The following is a 20,334-nucleotide window of genomic DNA, read 5'->3' as shown; positions in this document are numbered from 1 at the left end:
TGACTTTTTCACCAGTAAAATACATGAAGTGGAATTGGAGTATGGACACACAACACTTTTACATGGATTTGTCCTCTGGCATGAAGCCTTGAAGCTGAATTTCCTAGGTCAGGTGTTCCTCCTGGGTAAGTGACACTGCTATGTTTGCCAGCCAGTTGCCTCAAGCCATCAGAGCACTATTATGTGCATAGATTTATTTGGGTTTCTGTCAGTTATAAATTTTGCTGAGCTGGATGTTGTTCTGAGGCGCAGAAGAAACTTCAAAGGAAATAATTTCTGAAATTTATCAATACAGTTGGTCCTACACACTTGGAATTTATATTTTGACACCATGGAAGTCAAGAGTCCTTTGCAAGTTTAATTCTATATAGCAAGTAACCTCCTTGGTGATGATACTCCATATCCTTGTCTGATACACACTTCTCTCACCAACATCAACTCACAGAAGCCCTATTCCATAGCTCTCATTGCCCCCCAGTCACCCGCCATAAACGGGGGGGGGGGGGAGGAGAGAGAGGGGAATCAGAAATAAGATAAAGGAATAAATATCCTGGTATTTTCCCCTGCGCTATAATCCTATATTTCCAAAAGGCATTTCTGCACAATTCTTTAGCTCAATAAATGCACCTGTAGAATCATAGAATCATAGAGTTGGAAGAGACCACAAGGGCCATCCAGTCCAACCCCCTGCCAAGCAGGAAACACCATCAAAGCATTCCTGACAGATGGCTGTCAAGCCTCCGCTTAAAGACCTCCAAAGAAGGAGACTCCACCACACTCCTTGGCAGCAAATTCTACTGCCGAACAGCTCTCACTGTCAGGAAGTTCTTCCTAATGTTTAGGTGGAATCTTCTTTCTTGTAGTTTGAATCCATTGCTCCGTGTCCGCTTCTCTGGAGCAGCAGAAAACAACCTTTCACCCTCCTCTATATGACATCCTTTTATATATTTGAACATGGCTATCATATCACCTATTAACCTTAACCTTCTCTTCTCCAGGCTAAACATACCCAGCTCCCTAAGCCGTTCCTGTACTTCTTCTCATTTATCAAACACTGATAAAAACATGCTCAAGTTGTCACAGTAGCACATATTTCTATACCTCTTGAAGCTCAATGTTTTATTTATTTATTATTTTCACACTTATATCACACCTTTCCTCCAAGGAGCTCAAAGTTGTGCATACAACTTCCCCTCTTCCCATTTTATCCCCACAACAACTCTGAGGTAAATTAGGCTGAGAGATTGAGGCACATTTTTGACTGATTATGCAAGAAGGATATAACCTAAGGTAGGTGTACAGAGGGGGAAATTTCAAAAAGGAAACTAAAACAGATTAGGACAGAACAGATGACCTGCAATGGCCATACCTTCCTTAAGTAGGTGTGAACATATAAAACTGCCTCATGTCGAACCAGATCATGTTGGTCCAGTATTGTGTACTCTGACTGGGAGTTGTTTGCCAGTGTCTTAGCCTTTCCCAGTTGGGCAACCTAAGATCTTTTCAACTAGCGATACAGAAGCTTGAACCTTAAAACTTATGCATGTGCCAAGCTTTGAAACACTCTCCGATTACTAGCATGACCAAAGCTGACTGCAAGATCCATCTGGCATGGAGACTGCACATAGACTCAATTCAGCACACACTGGCATGGCTTGAGAGTAAAGCAGAGCAAATTTCAGGCAGGGCTCTGGGAATATAGAAGTCCAAAGTTGCTCCAGCAAGGAACAAGCTGAAACGGAGTCCTTCTGCAGCAGTAGGACTAATTGCTAGCAGCCTAATTGCTAGCAGCATCTGTGCTGCAAGATGCTGCATTATTGAAAGGGGCCAGCACTTCTCCAGTCATCTCCTACTCCTGTAGAGGAGCCTCAGGTCTTCCTGAGCCTTCTGCAGTGGAGTCCTCTTGTGTTAGAGGAAGGCAATGCCATAACCTTGAGTGAGGGGTACACACAGTTTTATCTGGTAACAGTTGTTCTGGGGCTGGCCCTGCGTGCCCTTCTGTTTCTGGTTCAGGGTCCTTGTCTCCATCACCCCATGATGATACACCTGACTCCTGGTCCCCGACACTATGGAAGGTAGTGTTCATTTGCTGCTTGATTAGCCTTTGGAAAGGTTTTGCAGAATGCCACAACTATCCCTTGAAACTGCCCCTAAAATTGATGTTGCTGAATCTGTATGAGCATGGGGCTTTAATGTGTCTTTAAAACTACTCGTGCTCAAGCAATCAAGTTGCAACTTATTCCCCTTTGACCTTTATACCCACTTGAAGTTGTCTAGGGTTGAAAAACTTTTGTAGTATTCTTGTTGGTGCACAGCCCCGAGGCGAGATTTAAAAGCTGAACTAAGAAAATGGGCTGCTGTTCCCTCTGCTTTGTTCCACACCGGGGCCTGATTTTCTTTGTACACAATGAAAGACTTCACTTACGTTCTTGGCAATTTCCTCTTTGAAAGGATGCATGAAACAGCGACTGCAATTTCAATCAACAGGAAAGCTAATCCAATCCCTAGCCCAGTCCAAGTATCTGCAGAGACAAGCAAGGGAATGAGATAAATAAGCAAAGAAACGTATCCACAAAATTGCCTGAAGATATTTTATTGATTTGACTGGACTCACCATTTTGCAGGGAACCAGAAGATGGAGTCGGAGGAGACTTAGCCTTCATGTGGCAACGGTTTCCCTTCCACTCCTTTTGACATCTGGTGATGGTGGGGTGGGGGTTGTTGTCAGACATGAGAAAATTGATATTAAATCTGCACCATAACATATAATGTGGCACAAACAGAGCCTAGTACTTAAAACATGAGGAATAAGTTCAATAATGCAACTGAAATGAGGAATACATAATCTGTCAATGTCCATGTAAATGTGTGAATACGATTTGCTTGGAATCTAGCTCAGAATTAACATGTACATCTTAAATGTCCAGAACAAACTAGAAGGGCAGGAAAGCAGAACATGATAGCATTCATCACCATGGACCTATTTGGGAGCTAATGGAGAAAATATTTTGTTTACTAATTAAAAGAACAAATCTTCTTTCTGTTTTTGTTTTACTTCCCCTTCCAGGAAACATTAGGGTTTTAATTTTTTCTTCTTCTAAATTGCCACTCCAAAATTAGGCAGCAAATTATACCAATTTAAACATCCCACAGTTTATACCTAAGTATCTGCATCTTCCTTTACTGCTGTGCTGACAATGTCCTGGCAACCTGTGCTAATACAAACACCCTGTGTTGTGATTTCACACTACAGTGGTACCTCTGTTACAAACTTAATTCATTCCAGAGGTACGTTCTTAACCTGAAACTGTTCTTAACTAGAGGCGTGCTTTCGCTAATGGGGCCTCTTGCTGATGCTGTGCCGCCGGCACACGATTTCCGTTCTCATCCTGGGGCAAAGTTCTCAACTCGAGGTAACTCTTCCAGGTTAGCGGAGTTTGTAACCTGAAGCGTTTGTAACCTGAGGCGTTTGTAACTTGAGGTACCACTGTATTAGTAAAGAGGCTCTATTCCTACAGATGCTTTTCAGTATTGACTGAAAAGTAACCAACCACCATAGTGTAAGCCCCAAGGTCTCTTATTTAGGGCATTTCTGGTTGTAATGCTCACTTTTCTCTAATTCCACTGCCTTTTTAAAGCTAGGTAAGATGAAGATGCTCTCAACTGTTTACTCCTTTGACCAAAGATATGGTACTCTGCTTGTTTTGGATGGGGTTGCATGCCCCAAAGTCTTTAGCTTGAGGGTGCTATTAGACCTGGCCCTTATCTTGGATGTTTAAGGCGTATGCATGTGACACAAGAAAGCCTTTTACTAACTGAAGCCGGTGCTTCAATTATGGCCCACTTTGGACAGAAACAGCTTGGTCACAGTAGTCCATGCCCTACCAACACCCAGTTCAGACTACTGCAATATTTTGCATGTGGGGCTGCCTTTGAAGACTACTCAGAAACTTTGAAACAAAATAGGAAATTCTTTCCAGTAGCACCTTAGAGACCAACTGAGTTTGTTCTTGGTATGAGCTTTCGTGTGCATGCACACTTCTTCAGAAACTTTGTTTAGTGTAGAATGTGGAGCAAGCTTTCCTGTCTGGTACTAGTGTCAGGGAACATATCTTTCCAATATGGAAATAATTTTTCATGGGCTTCCTATTTGTTTCCAGGCACAATTCAAAGCACTGATATCAACCTCATAGCCTTTTGTAGTCTGGGGTTTGTGTATCAGAAAAACTGCCAAATGAAGTTGCCTGGGTATTAAGGTCTTCAGAAATAAGGCTCGTGGTGACCGAGTGGTAAGAGGACAACAGATCTTTTTTTAAAATAAAAATAAATAAATGTAAGACAATTCCACTATTATGTATCTAGTCTTAAAGGAAAGAGTGAGTTTCTTTGAATGTGGAAAAAATGTTGATGCACAGATTAAAGATGAAGCAAGCAGAAGACAAAAAGCTGCAGTTCTGGAAAGCTGGAAACTGGCAAGGGAAGCAATGAAATTGGATCTCAGGAGATTGGGTGGAACAGTGATGAAATCAGGGAAAGAATCAGAGCGAGAGAGGCGAAAGAGAGAAGGAAGATGTAGAGGGGGAAAACAACAATGAAAAAATGATAAAATACAGATCTGTGATTTTTTTTTTAAGCCATATGATTACTCTTCTAGATAACCATTTTAAACAGGCAGCAAACCTGCAATTGTCAGCCCTGGATTTGCAAAATAACAAAGCAGCAAGTTGATATATGAGCTGTTGCACAATATTCAGGGCTGCATGACACCACTGCCTGTGCTTTTAGATGATGGGCATGAGGGCCCAGTTAAGCCAAATAGAAATAATATTGTTATACACTCCATACTTTGCAAGCGGTGAAAAATTTCAGAGGCAGCAACACTTGGAGGAGAGCTCGCTGGAGACTTAGGACTCCATTGCTGTGTTTGGCTTATTTACAGGTAGTGCATCAGTGGAAGCAAGCAGTAAATATACAGCTTCCCATCAGATCTCCATAGCAAGGCACCTTGCACCCCTAAGAGGCACTCAGCCACCAGGTAATTCTCAGCTCTCTCTCCGTCCCTATTTGTTTCAAAATGCTGTCTTTGATCCTTCACACACACACACACACACACACACACCAGCCTCTCATCATCTTCCAAGTCCTGACAGTCTTCACAAAAAAATTCTCAGCATTTTAGTGTCAATTTCTTCTAATATACCCATGACTGGCTGCAAAAAAAAATAAAAATGCACTGCAAAATTCAGAGAAGTGTGGATTTGAAAGGATGGCTGTGTTTGGGTCCACCTCTTGTTTTGGGAAGGGTGAATTAAGTAAGTTCACTTTTAAATGTGAACAGAATAATATTTCTTCCCCCTCTCTGTGCTCGCCTGAATTCTTTGAGCTGTGAGAAGTTCCAGGGGTACCTTCTCAGGTTTGGTTTTCTTTGGAAAGAGGTAACTCGAGATTTTTGGTTTCTTTACAACAAATAAATAGGTTGGGCATAGGTGGGGGTGAATCTTGAAGGCTCCAATAGATTGCCAAACCCACCACTCCCACATCAAAACTCCAGGGTGACAAGTCAGTTGCAAGGAGATTACAGATCCCCAAGAAACCCAGCTTTGTTCTCAGTCTGCCTCAAAAAATGCCATATTCTCCATTTGTTCCTTCTAACATGCAGACCTAGCTTGCTCCTTCCTGCAGGTCTTTGGGTGGGGGTGGGGTAAGGAGGAAAGGCATGTCTCTTCCAGGACAATCTCTGACTACTTCCTAGTAATTCAGGAAGATATAACAAATAGTTCCCATGGCAACAAATAATTCCCCAACAAATAGTGTGGGGAAATGTGTCTGGCCACACCTGTCCAACCAACCTGACCACTTCAGCAGTCTACCTCTTGTCTAAATCCCCCACTCTTACAACCATAGAAGCACATTATTTGGAAAACATCCTGAAGGTCACCCAGCCCGATCCCAAGCTTGCAACACAAGATTTTACCTGTGAATTCTTATGCCTCAATACAATGGGCCCCGGTTTGAAACCTACACTTGCCATGAACTCACTAAGTTAGCATCATGCGAGTCACTCTCTCTAAGCCTCATCTGCACACCTGCAATTTGGGGATAACAACTATGACCTATCTTACAAGACAAAATAAAAAAAATCCTTCCAGTAGCACCTTAGAGACCAACTAAGTTTGTTCTTGGTATGAGTTTTCGTGTGCATGCACACTTCTTCAGATACAAGGTTAGCCTCTCTTATCACAGTGCTTTTTATCTTTTTGATGCCACAGACTAAGACAGCTACTCTGCTTGGGAGCATTTGTATGCAGAAACAGTAGGCAATGGATGGTACATGCAGCCCTCAGCAGTTTGGTCAACAACAACAACTACCGTATTGCTCTTCTCTTGCCACACTTGGGCTGCATTGATCAACTCTTTAAAATCAGGAAGGAAAATGAGTTGTTTTCTTTCCCCCAAGTTACTGCTATTGGGCTCAGTGTCTTGAGTAGCAGCCTGGTGGTACACAAATAATATTGTGGAATAAAGACCTTCCAGGGAAGTGATCAAATATGTACCCTCTGTGGAATTTGTTCATTCTACACTAGCAAGGAAAGGAAAGGTTCCTTAATAAGCCTTCTTGCCAGAGTCCAATTTATTTTGAAGACAGGCAATTGTCAGAAGTTACCAAGGAAATCCCCTAGGCCACAAAGCTCTAAAATTTCCACATTAAATACAAGCAATTAATTTGCCTGGACTAATTGCTTCATGACTAACTAGCGGCAGCACATTTTTGTAACTGTGCCTTATCATAAAAATGCCATCCATTTGCAATCTGAAGCCCAAAGATAACCATTTCTATACACAAAATATTTCAATATCCCGACAAGGAACATCCTTTTCCTGACAACATATGGCAGATGAGAGATAAACCAGCCAACAGGGTTGCTACATTATCGTACGTATCCTTATATCCAACTGCCAAAACATTTTCTCCAATCTGCTTGGGAGGCACAGTCACACTGTAGGAAGAATGGTTGACTCATCCTGTTTGGACTCTACCCACAGGGCTGGATTTTTAATGGTGCAATTTGGCAGAATGTTGGAAAGTGGGAGCAGGTTTCATTTTTTTCTTCACCAAGCAATCAGTAATCCCTGGGATCCTGAAGAGTTATGGACCCCACTCCATGTACTTTTCTGACTGTATGTTTTTCAATACCATTTTACTTGAAAAGGTAAAATAGTAAAAACACGATTTAAAAAAAATCATTTTAAAATGAAAGCAGTCCACGATGACCCACCCCCAGTGGCTACAGGCCAAGGGAGTAAGCTCAGTTGAACACAAGGGGGATTTATGTATCTAAAACACACAATAATCAGGCCATATTAAGATTGGTTGAAACCTTGGATCTGCACTCATCTGAGGGGTGAGGGGAGAAAAATATGACTATTTATAGTATCAAGATACACCACTCTGGTTAAAGGAACCAAAATTTTATGCCTATGATACAAGCAGCAAATTTCCTTTTGCAGTGGTACCTCGGGTTACAGATGCTTCAGGTTACAGACTCCACTAACCCAGAAATAGTACCTCGGGTTAAGAACTTTGCTTCAGGATGAGAACAGAAACAGCGTGGCGGCAGCGGGAGGCCCCATTAGCTAAAGTGGTACCTCAGGTTAAGAACAGTTTCAGGTTAAGAATGGACCTCCAGAACGAATTAAGTTCTTAACCCGAGGTACCACTGTACAGCCATTTTGTGTCTCCTATAACTTTACAACAGGTATGTAACGTAGGCTGGCTGAGTGTTGGCGACTGGCCTGATGAGAAAAATAATTCCTGTAACATCTCAAGAAGCTGCTGTGGGGGAAGGGAAGGGAAGAGGGAAGGAGAAGAAAAGATCCCATTGGATTATTTTCAGCTCAACACCCTCCCTTCAACAGAGAGAAGAAAAAGAAATGTAAAAGCTACTGCTGCCTTCACTACCTTGTCCCATTACTGGATTTTGGGTATTTTGGGCAGACCACACCTGGAATTCTATGGTCCAGTTCTGGACACCACAATTTAAGATGGATATAGACAGGCTGGAATGTGTGCAGAGCAGGGCAACCAAAATGATGAAGGGTCTGGAAACCAAGCCTTATGAGAAACAGTTGAGGGAGCTGCGTATGTTTAGCCTGGTAAAGAGGAGGCTGACAGGATATATGATAGTCATCTTCAAATAGAATCATAGAATCATAGAATCATAGAGTTGGAAGAGACCACAAGGGCCAAGCAGGAAACACCATCAAAGCATGCCTGACAGATGGCTGTCAAGCCTCTGCTTAAAGACCTCCAAAGAAGGAGACTCCACCACACTCCTTGGCAGCAAATTCCACTGTCGAACAGCTCTTACTGTCAGGAAGTTCTTCCTAATGTTTAGGTGGAATCTTCTTTCTTGTAGTTTGAATCCATTGCCCGTGTCTGCTTCTCTGGAGCAGCAGAAAACAACCTTTCGCCCTCCTCTACATGACATGCTTTTATATATTTGAACATGGCTATCAGATCACCCCTTAACCTTCTCTTCTCCAGGCTAAACATACCCAGCTCCCTAAGCCGTTCCTCATAAGGCATTGTTTCCAGGCCTTTGACCATTTTGGTTGCCCTCCTCTGGACACGTTCCAGCTTGTCAGTATCCTTCTTGAACTGTGGTGCCCAGAACTGTACACAGTATTCCAGGTGAGGTCTGACCAGAGCAGAATATAGTGGTACTATTACTTCCCTTGATCTAGATGCTATACTCCTATTGATGCAGCCCAGAATTGCATTGGCTTTTTTAGCTGCTGCATCACACTGTTGACTCATGTCAAGTTTATGGTCTACCAAGACTCCTAGATCCTTTTCACATGTACTGCTCTCAAGCCAGGTGTCACCCATCCTGTATTTGTGTCTTTCATTTTTTTTGCCCAAGTGTAGTACTTTACGTTTCTCCCTGTTAAAATTCATCTTGTTTGCTTTGGCCCAGTTCTCTAGTCTGTTAAGGTCATTTTGAAGTGTGATCCTGTCCTCTGGGGTATTAGCCACCCCTCCTAATTTGGTGTCATCTGCAAACTTGATCAGGATACCCTCAAGCCCATCATCCAAGTCATTGATGAAGATGTTGAATAAGACTGGGCCCAAGACAGAACCCTGTGGCACCCCACTAGTCACCTCTCTCCAGGATGAAGAGGAGCACCCCACTAGTCACTTCTCTCCAGGATGAAGAATATCTCAAGGGCTGTCACATGGAAGAAGGAGCAATCTTGTTTTCTCCTGTAGGTTCTGTAGGTCCTGTAGGACCTGAACTGGATTCAAGTTATAACAAAAGAGATTCCAACTAAACATCAGGAATAACTTCCTGACAGTAAGAGCCGTTCGACAGTGGAATGGACTCCCTCGGGAGGTGGTGGACTCTCCTTCCTTGGAGACTATTAAGCCAAGGTTGGATAGCCACATTTGTCATGGATGCTTTGAGGATCCTGCATTGCAGGGGGTTGGACTAAATGACCCTTGGGATACCTTCCAACTCTACTGTATTATGATCTCTGTTGGCTTCCTTCTGCACATTGCATTTGGCAGGAAGGTGTGTGGAGTATGACTGCTAGAATTAGAGTGATGTGGTTCATATGTACAGTGGCTGCTTAGCATAAAATTAGCAGACATACATAGAATGCATGTTAACTAAGTTCATGCTGGGCAGTAGCTGTGAATGTAAGATGAATCCTTCCTGTTCAAGAGAGCCTACACCATACAAGTTCGTGTGCAGCCCAAACTGTCCAGTCCAGGAGGAGGGTAGCTAGTAGGTTGTGGTGCGGTAGGGATGAGTCTAGGGCAGGGTGCTCTTGAGAGCTCCTGGGCCTTGGCCAGGGCCCAAACAGGCTGCTCGCTAGCGCCAACCCTTGGTGCACAGTTCGTATACTCTGTGTATGCATCATTTGTACCTCCCTGAAATTTGTCTATGATGGAAGGACCTGCTGTGCCAGACAAGTTTAAACAATTTTGCATTTGAATATTATTTTATGTATGTATCATTTTAAATATTGTGCATGCTAGCCACCTAAAATGTAATAGGGCACAAATAAAATGCTGCTTGGATTTAAAGTATAGAGAAAGCACCATGCCTTATCAAATAATTATTGAAACATTCATTTCAACCTGTTCATTTCAATCTTGGCCATAGGATGGTTTCCATGAATTATTTCCTTGACCACGTTAAGTTGGCATACTCCCAAAGTGTCATGTATTCTTAGGTTCCTAAAGTATGAGTAAGTCCTTTAAAACTGCAGCTTTTGTTTAAGAAGCAGAAACACAAATGGAATAAAGATGTGCACGCGTCTGCAATAACCAGGGTTAATAAAGCACCCCTTTGAAGGTAATGCCTTTTTGAAGGAACTTTAAAAATTAACACCAGTGATTACATTTAAATGAAGCGAGTCCTTTAATTAACACTAGAAGGGCTTTCAGACAATCATTTGACTGTTCAAGACTGCTTCTTAAAAGTCTAGAGGGACTGCTTAGTTTGAAGAATAAGCATGAACCTCTGAATCTGTATTAGAAATCTGTAATTGCCTCAGTCTGGCCTGTTATCATCATAGTCAGGAACTTTCTAGATGCACTTAGGTTGCTATCTTATATAATGTCTGCCTAATTTCCAGGGACATCTCTGATTTAGAGAAGCCGTCCCGGTTTCTGATTTGATCCAGGAACGTCCCACTTTTCCTTTGTTGTTGTTGTTTAGTCGTGTCTGACTCTTTGTGACCCCATGGACCAGAGCACGCCAGGCACTGCTGTCTTCCACTGTCTTCCGCAGTTTGGTCAGACTCATGTTGGAAGCTTCGAGAACACTGTCCAACCATCTTGTCCTCTGTCATCCCCTTCTCCTTTCTGTCGTCCCCTTCTCCTTTTTATATGCCTGTTGTCTTTGTCCATGGAGTTTTCTTGGCAGGGATACTGGAGTGGCTTGCCGGTTCCTCCTCCAGGTGGATCACGTTTGGTCAAAACTCTCCACTATGACCTGTCCATAGCTTCCCTGAGTTATTCAAGCCACTCTGCCATGACAAGGCAGTGATCCACAAAGGATCGCTTTTCCTTAGGATGTCCCTATTTTCATATGGAGTTATCCAACTCCTGAGCTGTCTGAAGGCAATCCTGTATAGGGTTTTATATATGTTGGAAGCTGCCCAGAGTGGCTGGGGCAACCCAGTAAGATGTGTGGGGTATAAATAAGTAAAATTATCATTATGGAATGGGATGTCCCTATTTTCATCGGAGAAATGTTGGAGAGTATGTTTCTGTATACATGCTGTATACATGCTTTAACTATTCCAAAAACAGTATATATATTTTTAACAGACTACTTTAGATACATACATACATAATTTTATTTGTATGCAGTCTTTGCATCGTTAAAACCCTGCTCAAGACAACATACAACATGAAAAAACCTACATAATTACAAACACAGCAGAAGTACCCATGAACAGTAAAACATCAAAAAAATTGAACCAAATTGAAACAATTTCCACATAAATCGTAACATCTAAAATAAAGATACAAAATTAATATCAATAGCACCAACACACATAAATTCATGTTATGTATATCTGAAAACATTAAGTTAGTAAGCAAATGGAAGGTGGCTTTTGAGTTCATTTGGGGAAAATAAAAACAAACTAGACCCTGATCAGCAGAGCCTGAGTTCACTGATTTTACCTGCATAATATAATAACACAGGTTTCTTCTTCTTCAGCTGATCCTGTTCCTAAACCCCAGTTCTCATTAGTGATTTCAGTTATAAGATATCACAATTATTTATGCTGTTTACAGTTCTCTCCCTGCCCCTCAAACCCTACCGCTCTGCAAAAGCCTCTCTGAATATATGTCTGTAATGCAGGATAATACTTCATGCAACTGATGAAGCGAATTCTAATCAGTGGAAGTTTTTGTCATGATAAAGGTGTTAGTTAAAGGTGCCACAAGACAGATTGTTGTTTTTGCTGCAGGTAGGTAGCCGTGTTGGTCTGCCATAGTCGAAACAAAATAAAAAATAAAAAAATTCCTTCCAGTAGCACCTTAAAGACCAACAAAGTTTGTTCTTGGTATGAGCTTTCGTGTGCATGCACACTTCTTCAGTGTTTTTGCTGCAAGAGACCAACACAGTTACCACTCTGGAAACTATTGTTTATTTTTATGTAATTTTTATGCTTCTCTCCCCTACCGCTGCACCCCAATGTTCAAATTAATTGAAATCAGTTGAACTATAAGCAGGAGTTTCCCTAATAAAGTTGGCTTCCAAACAGTCATGGCTCTATTACCGGTACTTGCTAAATAATCATACAGCAGATAGGATACTGCAATATTCAGACACCTTTGTCACATCTGCACTATAGTGTGCTAGAAAGCAGAACATGACCATTCATCCCAGTCAAAGGATGCTGTTGTTTACCTTCTGGATATCTTCCCCATGAATGAATCTGCAAAGCCCCGATAACATTAATCAGTCTGTTATTTTATAGGTTCAAACAATGATGGTACTTCATTGTATGCATTATGTCACACATGTCCTAAAAACAATTCTGTGATAAAATTCTGCGCTTCTTTCTCTTATCCACCCCCCATCCTCCAAATCTCAGTGTGGTATTCTTATCAGCTGAAATGGCCTGTTTCAATTGGAGCTTGCCAGAATAGGACATTACTTCTGCCAGGTGGATTGTAGCACATATTGGAGAGAATAAATCATTTTGTCATTCCCAAGCAAACGTAAATTCATCTACTCCCACAGAAGACAACATCAAACAATAATGTCTGAGGCTGATTTGTTTTATTTTTTTACATTGGACCAAATAGATAAAGTGGGAACACTGTATGTTCCCCTTATAATTATGAGGTGCTTCTTCTTTTAGAAACCACATTTGATGCAAAGGAAGGAAGGACACCTTTTCTGGTTTCCTCCTCTACATAAAAACAAATCCTGTGCGGCATAATCCCATTCATGTTTACTTGCAAATCCTATTTAATCCATTGGGGTTTACTCCCCAACCAACCAAGCGTGTATTATGTAGCATTATGATAAATTATTGGGTTTCTTTCCAAACCTTTTCCTTACTTCTTTCTATTATAGGAAAACAGTGCTGTTTCACTATAATGAAAGGAAACCAGTAATTTAACATTCTCTTTCCCTTGGGTAGCAGGAAAGCAGTAAAATGGGTTGAACCTACATACAAAAAGCTTGGTGAGGAAAGACAATTGGCCAGAGCCTCTGAACTGCTGGCCTCCTCTACCTCCTCTTTCCCCAAGATGAGTTATTTGTCCCTTTAGGTGGGGAAATTGCAGGACTGGGGTAAGTAAGGCCCTGCTAACTTTGCTTGCAATAATCTATGAGCTGCACATGTTTGCTTGCAATAATCTATGAGCTGCACCTGTTTGTCTCAATTCTGTTAATAAGCACAGAAACCGACGAGCTTGCTTTTCTAAGCACTCCTAACCAAATTCAACACCACTAACATAAATTATATGCAGCATAACCAATGCATGCAAGTGCCGCCAACCACCTACTGTTGAATTGTGTTACATGATTGGATTTCCACTTCTTTGAGTGACAAGCTGACTAGAGATACAAATACTCCAGCCTTTGACCTTAGAAACCACAACATACTGTAAATACCAGAGTAGCCGTGGTGGAGTAAAACTCTACAATGAGAAGCAAAAGAGGAATAGGAAATAAGAGAGGCTTCAGCCAAGTCCTACCAAGACAAATATATTGTCAGCTGTTGGCTATTTGTTATGGCCATTTTGGTGTGGAAGCATAATTATTTGAAGATAGATATATTTGTTTGTTTTTATAAACTGGTGTTTAGAATACTCATATCTATCATAACTCACACCAACCAAGTCTTACAAGGAGGAAAACAAAGTTGGGGGGTATAAGCTGAAACTGTTTAAGGCCAAGGCCAACAACACATGAGTCGCTGGGCATCAACAGGAAGGGAAATTATGAAAGCCAGTGGAGCAGGTCCAGTTTCAAGCAGAAGAGGGCAATGTTGCTGTGCTGCATATGTATATTACACATATACCACATCCAGCAGAATTAACACATTTGACCTCTTTCGATTGAGTACACAGACTGCAAATCTAATTGTAGCTGGGTGATGGGAGGAAGAGAAAGCTTCAATTTCTGCATTTTTCAATCTAGGATGGGTGAGAAATAGCCATATTGGGGGTAAGGAGTCATTATTTTGCTTATTTGATATTAGGTAAGGCAGATGAAGGGACGTGGGTGGTGCCGTGGGTTAAACCACAGAGCCTAGGGCTTGCCGATCAGAAGGTCGGCGGTTTGAATCCCTGCGATGGGGTGAGCTCCCATTGCTAAGTCCCAGCTCCTGCCCACCTAGCAGTTTGAAAGCACGTCAAAGTGCAAGTAGATAAATAGTTACCGCTCTGGCAGGAAGGTAAACACCGTTTCCGTGTGCTGCTCTGGTTCGCCAGAAGTGGCTTAGTCATGCTGGCCACATGGCCCGGAAGCTGTACGCTGGCTCCCTCGGCCAGTAAAGTGAGATGAGCACCGCAACCCCAGAGTCGTCTGTGACTGGACCTAACAGTCAGGGGTCCCTTTACCTTTACCTTTAAGGCAGATGAAAGTGTAATTACAGAAAGAACAGTAAGCTGTGATAAAGAGAAAGAGAGAGAGTTTCAAATACCTGAAATAAATCAGTTTATTCCGGCCTGAATATGAAATTACTAGATATCTATACATGATGTTTGAACTGATCTCCCCCCTTTCTACATGAAAAATTGGTCTGAATATTAAATAACAGGATTATTTATACAATGTTTGAACTGCTCTCTTTAAACATTTGACTAGAATAAGGGAAACTCACCCTACTTCCTGTCAACCTTCATAGCAACCTGGATTTCAATGAAACTGAAATTAGGGCTGAACCAAAAAACTTGCTTCACACCCACACCACACACATTTAAATCACACCTACACAATTTTAACAGTCATAGCTCCTCTAAACAAATACTGGGAACTGCAATTTGTTAAGGGTTGCCTATCAGTTCCCAGAACCTTTAGCAAATTACAGTTCCCAGGATTCTTTGGGGGTAAGCCCTTATCATTAAAGTGGTATAGGAAAGCTTTAAATGCATTGGCTTGATATTACCTCGAACTCTGCAAGTAGCAATATTATGCCATCTTTGAGGAATCAATGAAGCTGGTGCTGCAAACATTTCTTAAACCACCTACAGGTATTTCCTTGACACCTTTAGAAAAATCCCTATCACAAATGCCCACTTGAGCGTCTCATGTATTTAAGTAGGCTTTGCCTAGCATCTGGTTTTATTTTTCTTTCAAAGTATAGAAGAATGGAGATGTCAGTCATTAAAAACAAGAGTTTCAGGTACACCAAGGCTTCGAAATGGTTCTTTAATTGCCATACTATTACATCTTTATGGTAAATAAAGTTTCTGTTTTACTGCTTCATCCATATCCCTTTAAATTAGGCTCTTCCTACTTTGACAATATGCCTTCCCTAAAAATGGTTTGCTGTGTTCTCTCTACTTGAAACGTATTTCGTGCCCTTGACACTTCTAGGCCAGTGATCTTCAATGGGTTGGTTGGGACACAGAAGTGTTCCTACCACCACCATTTTGTTTTGTTGGAAGGATGGCCTCCATCAGTTTACTGCTGGGCTACTGCATCCCCTTATGCATGAAATTCTGAATATGGGTACTATGTTGCTGGTTGGGGTTTCTGGTAGATCCCATCTCTTGGCCTGCTGAAGATCACAGTTCTTGACATATGGATTTCTTCCATAATGGAATCTTTCAAGTCAAAATAGTGAAAATAGTTTTTTTTTTTAATAAAGAATTTATTGGTTTTTTCATAACAAAGAATAATCCTACACCTACACCAACATTAACCCCGACAATTACCCACCCACAGTTATGACAAAACAAATACAAACATACCAAAGATTCTTTTTCTTATTTGAATAGACACACACACACAAAAATTCTTGTTCCGAATCTTTACGATTGACTTCCCCTACCTTCTCTCCTTCGGTTTCAAATCCAAATTCTACTTTAATAACTCCACTTCTCTAAAAATTAAATTCATTAAAAAAATTCAAATCTAAACAATCTTCTTAAATTCTTATTTTTTAGTTTACAATAGTATCTCACTTTTATCTTGGATAAAATCAAATCATATTGTAACTTCATAATAACTGATAACAAAACTTCATTTCTTAACATATTATTCTTATATCAAAACAAAACACACCTCTTCTTTCTCTTAAACTGCTGCTAATAATGAAAAAATCAAAATATCCCTTTTCTTATTTAAAAAGACTTAATATCTTGACACACCTATTTCAGGGTACCATAACAAATCATTTATATTTTACCCTTAATACAATTCACCCTATCCCCCCTCTAACCATTGTCCTTCTCCACCTTACTCCGGAACCGCTCCTCAAATTGTCCTCTTTTCTTATAAGTCCACAGATCCAGACATAGTCCACAACAATCCTTGCATCGAGCATCAGGGTACACAGTTCATCTTCTTCTTCCAGCTTCTCTGGTTCAATGTTGCATTCTTCTTTTGTTTGTAAGCATCTTAATTTTTTGCCCATCACTCCCGAGCTCTCACCTCGAGGGTTGGATATAACAATCTTCACCGTCCCGGGTCTGCCACCCCCAAAGGACGTTTCTTTTTGCCGGAGTCGCCAAGCCATTTCACTCTGTTCTTCAATCATCCCCTTCAGCTTTTTGCCAAGGCTCTCTTCCATTGTATCAATAACCTGAAAGGTCTCCTCTGTGGGAAGCACATTTTTCTTCATGTCCCAGTTCAAGACCATCAGTTTCTGGTTAAGCAGTTCCAGTCTCAGAAAAGTAATCCTTTGTTCATCAGTTAATCCAGAGTTCAGAACAAGCTCAAAAACAAAACCCAACATGGTAGAAGCGGGCATAGGTGTCAAATTTCAGTTTCTATTTCAGTGTTTTTCCATCTTAATGCCAGTAGTTTTCCACTCCAACTCAGACTTTCGCAGCCATTTCCCCTGAAACCAGGGTGCAAAGACCATAACTTTAAAAAGAGATATTCTCCATTATCTTCCTCCCAAAAGGGAGATCTGAATAGTCTCACTTGTCAAAAGATCAAAACATTGTAACCATCATTGTAACAGCAGTCTATCAAAAAACCGTTATTTTCTTGCCACCGAAGGGAGGGAGGCAGGCTTCCTTTTCCTGAAACCTCCCGGATCATTAAATTCCACAAGTTAATCCAATCAAGTACTCACAGCCACCGGGCTTCTTTTCCTTTCATCTTTTAAAGGGAGAACGATGTCGCTCGTCGCGAGCGGCGGCCGCCGCTTCTCTGCCCGGTTGGGGCATGTCCCCTAATGGCCCAGCTCCGCAGTCCCTTCACCCCCACTCCCCCTTTACAGGGGGAACGAGGGAAGGGTATGGAGCCTAGCGGGCCCGCCGGGGAGCCTGAGGCGCGGGACGCCCTTCCCGCGCCTCACCGGAGCCCTGCTTAGCGGTAGCGGGGCTCCAACCCCCGGGCTGGACTGGGTCGCCTCGCTGCCGAGGCAACCCACGACCGCCCGCGATGGCATCCTCGCCGGAAGTCCCAAAATAGTGAAAATAGTTTGAATGGGTTTTGAAGTTTGGGGGGGGGGGGGGACTAAAGCGTAGCTACTAGTCTGTGCCCAGAGAACCTATCGTAATATAACCCTATACTATGAGAATATGAACAAGTAGGGTGAGGGTTTTAAGGCTTCCTTATTCTAATGCTATATTTATTTCCGCCAACAAACAGTGCATTATTATCACTATTCCAATGAACTATCCACCTTGCTTTCATCACTTGTAACTACTCTTTAGACAATTTACTGCCCGACTGTACAAAATGAAATCCAATATCTCATAAAACAAGGTATACTTCAGCCCCTGAACAAGATGTAGAACTCTTAATAAGCAGAGCTCCTTCTACATCCCGCCTTCTGTGCACAAACTGCACCTTTTTTCAATTTCTACATAGTAAAGTTTCAAGAAGTGAATAAAGAGGCAAAAGCACAACTGATTTATGTTTGTTTTAATCTAATGTTAAGGTATGCTGGACGCAATGTGTGATGGACCCTCCATCATCTAGAGCATTGGTGGGAAACCTGTGGTGTGTAGGCCTAATTAGATCCACAAGGCCTTGCCATTTGGTCTGTAGTTTATTCCTTAAAAACATCATCATCAACAACAATAACCCAGCTGGATGGAATGGGCCACTGTGTTTATGGTGGAAGTGTATATCCATGGATGTGGAAACAGTTGCTAGATAAATTTCCAATCAACTACCTAGATCATTTACATCAGAGATGGAACTTCTCTCACCTTTGGTCTAAAGTACCGCTACCACCTGCCTTTGACAAGAAGCCAGGTTTAACTGGCCTCAAAATTCTGTAAGAATCATGAGGCAGCCCCTGAGTCCCCTTTCTCACTTGCACTCTTTTGGGGGCAATACATTTCCTTTGTTTAGCATAGCGCTAAGTGGTCCACATGGGACATGGGTGGCACTGTGGTCTAAACCACTGAGCCTCTTGGGCTTGCCAATCAGAAGGTTAGTGGTTCGAATCCGCGCAATGGGGTGAGCTCCTGTTGTTCTGTCCCAGCTCCTGCCAACCTAGCAGTTCAAAAGCATGCCAGTGCAAGTAGATAAATAGGTACCGCTGTGGTGGGAAGGTAAGCAGTGTTTCCATGCACTCTGGCTTCTGACACTGTGTTCCATTGAGCCAGAAGCAGTATAGTCATGCTGGCCACATGACTCAGAAGCTGTCTGTAGACAGATGCTGGCTCCTTTAGCCTGAAGTGAGATGAGTGCCACACCCCAGTCATCCAGGGGTCCTTTAGCTTTTACCTAAGTGGCCCAGGACTTCTACATGGGAAAGATTTAGCCCAGGACAACATAACCAAAGGAACAGTGGTCTAACTGGCAGTCAGGCCAGATTGTTTCGTTTTTCCTTCATTTCTGTTACCTAGAGCTAATACAACAAGCAGCACAGGTTCTTTACATTATGTACTGCTTTACATTTAAAGGAGAACTTTGAGTCAAAAGAACAGAGAGAGCTCTGCTGATTAAAGTCCAGAGCTTTCCAATAGCTCCCTCTGGGCATAAGATGAGTGGGTAGTTTGAAGCTTCAGGTATGCAAGCGTAATAACACATTTCAAATATATTGCCAAATACATTCAGAAGGGTTTACAATCAGTAACAGCCAGATAAATCCCATTTAGGAAAAGTAGTACAGGAAAAAACCCAAAGAACAATGCAACCATCCTTCAATCACTATTACCGGTAGTTATGTTAACTGTAGGGATGGATAAACCTGGCAATTTTGGTTCTCCCAAATTTCTCATTTCTCTTAAATTCAGCTCTCCAGGAATTTCTGCAGCAATTGTGAATCTTTTAAGTGAAAAAAATACTCATGAAATTTCTTCATCATTTTATTGCAATTCTCTCTCTCTCTCTCTCTCTCTCTCTGTGTGTGTGTGTGTGTGTAGTTTTAACCAATAAGCATTTCTTTGGTGCAGCAGGTTTCAAAAGGCAGGTGGTAGACCAGTTTGAAGCCAGGCAGGGTAAAGCTTCACTCAGGCCCACCTGGAATGACCCACCCCTAAGCTTGCCCATGATTTGTCCTTTTAAATTTGAAAATGACCAATTTGAATTTTGTGTGCTTTCCATCACCCCACATAGTCGGAGGAGGAGACATGTCATCCATCTCGTAGTGGCCAACCAGGTGCCTAAGTCCACAAATGAGATATGAGCACAAGAGCACTCTCCCACTCACGATTCTTAGCAACAGCAAAGGATTCATCCCCTGCCATTGGCCATGGCCATGCCACAACCACTGCAGCCCATCAAAACTGTAAGAGGGCTTTTGTGGCACATTATATCCCCTAATAAAATGCATTTTGGTATGCTAGTGTTGCTAAGATGTGCATTTTTATGCAAACTTTCTACTAATACATGCATTTTTGGATACATTGCTTGGTTGGAGAACTGCATCACAACATTTGGAGAAGTGAAAATTTCAATGGATAATTGTGTCTTAGTTCACATATTAGTTCGAGAAATGTAAATTAGGTAGATTCTCGTTTAAATACAGACAACACTACAGTACATTTCTCCCTCATCCCTAGCTGGCTGGGTACTCTCTCCAGTATCAGAGACACTCTGCTCTGAACACCTGTTGCTAAGAATCATGAGTGGGAGAGTGCTCTCATGCTCGTATCTCATTTGTGCCCTTAGGCACCTGGTTGGCCACTATGAGCTATTGGACATGCCTTTGGTA

The 20,334-nt window shown here is 41.9% G+C and overlaps 1 protein-coding gene across 1 annotated transcript in view; it reads right to left on the bottom strand.

The window, feature by feature from the left end:
- The window catches only part of MALRD1 (MAM and LDL receptor class A domain containing 1), a 182,457-nt gene that overhangs the window by 16,775 nt on the left and 145,348 nt on the right, over nt 1-20,334 (bottom strand). Inside the window, exons 24-25 of the mRNA XM_033165258.1 lie at nt 2,615-2,697; nt 2,426-2,522 (exon numbers count right to left, since the gene is read on the bottom strand). Coding sequence (XP_033021149.1) covers nt 2,426-2,522; nt 2,615-2,697 — 180 coding nt within the window. The remainder of the gene's footprint in view (nt 1-2,425; nt 2,523-2,614; nt 2,698-20,334) is intronic.

The sequence above is a fragment of the Lacerta agilis genome, chromosome 12 (genome assembly GCF_009819535.1).
Source record: "Lacerta agilis isolate rLacAgi1 chromosome 12, rLacAgi1.pri, whole genome shotgun sequence".
Classification (NCBI taxonomy): Eukaryota; Metazoa; Chordata; class Lepidosauria; order Squamata; family Lacertidae; genus Lacerta; species Lacerta agilis.
Note: the sequence above shows the minus strand (reverse complement) of the source record. Positions and strands in the feature narration are given on the sequence as shown.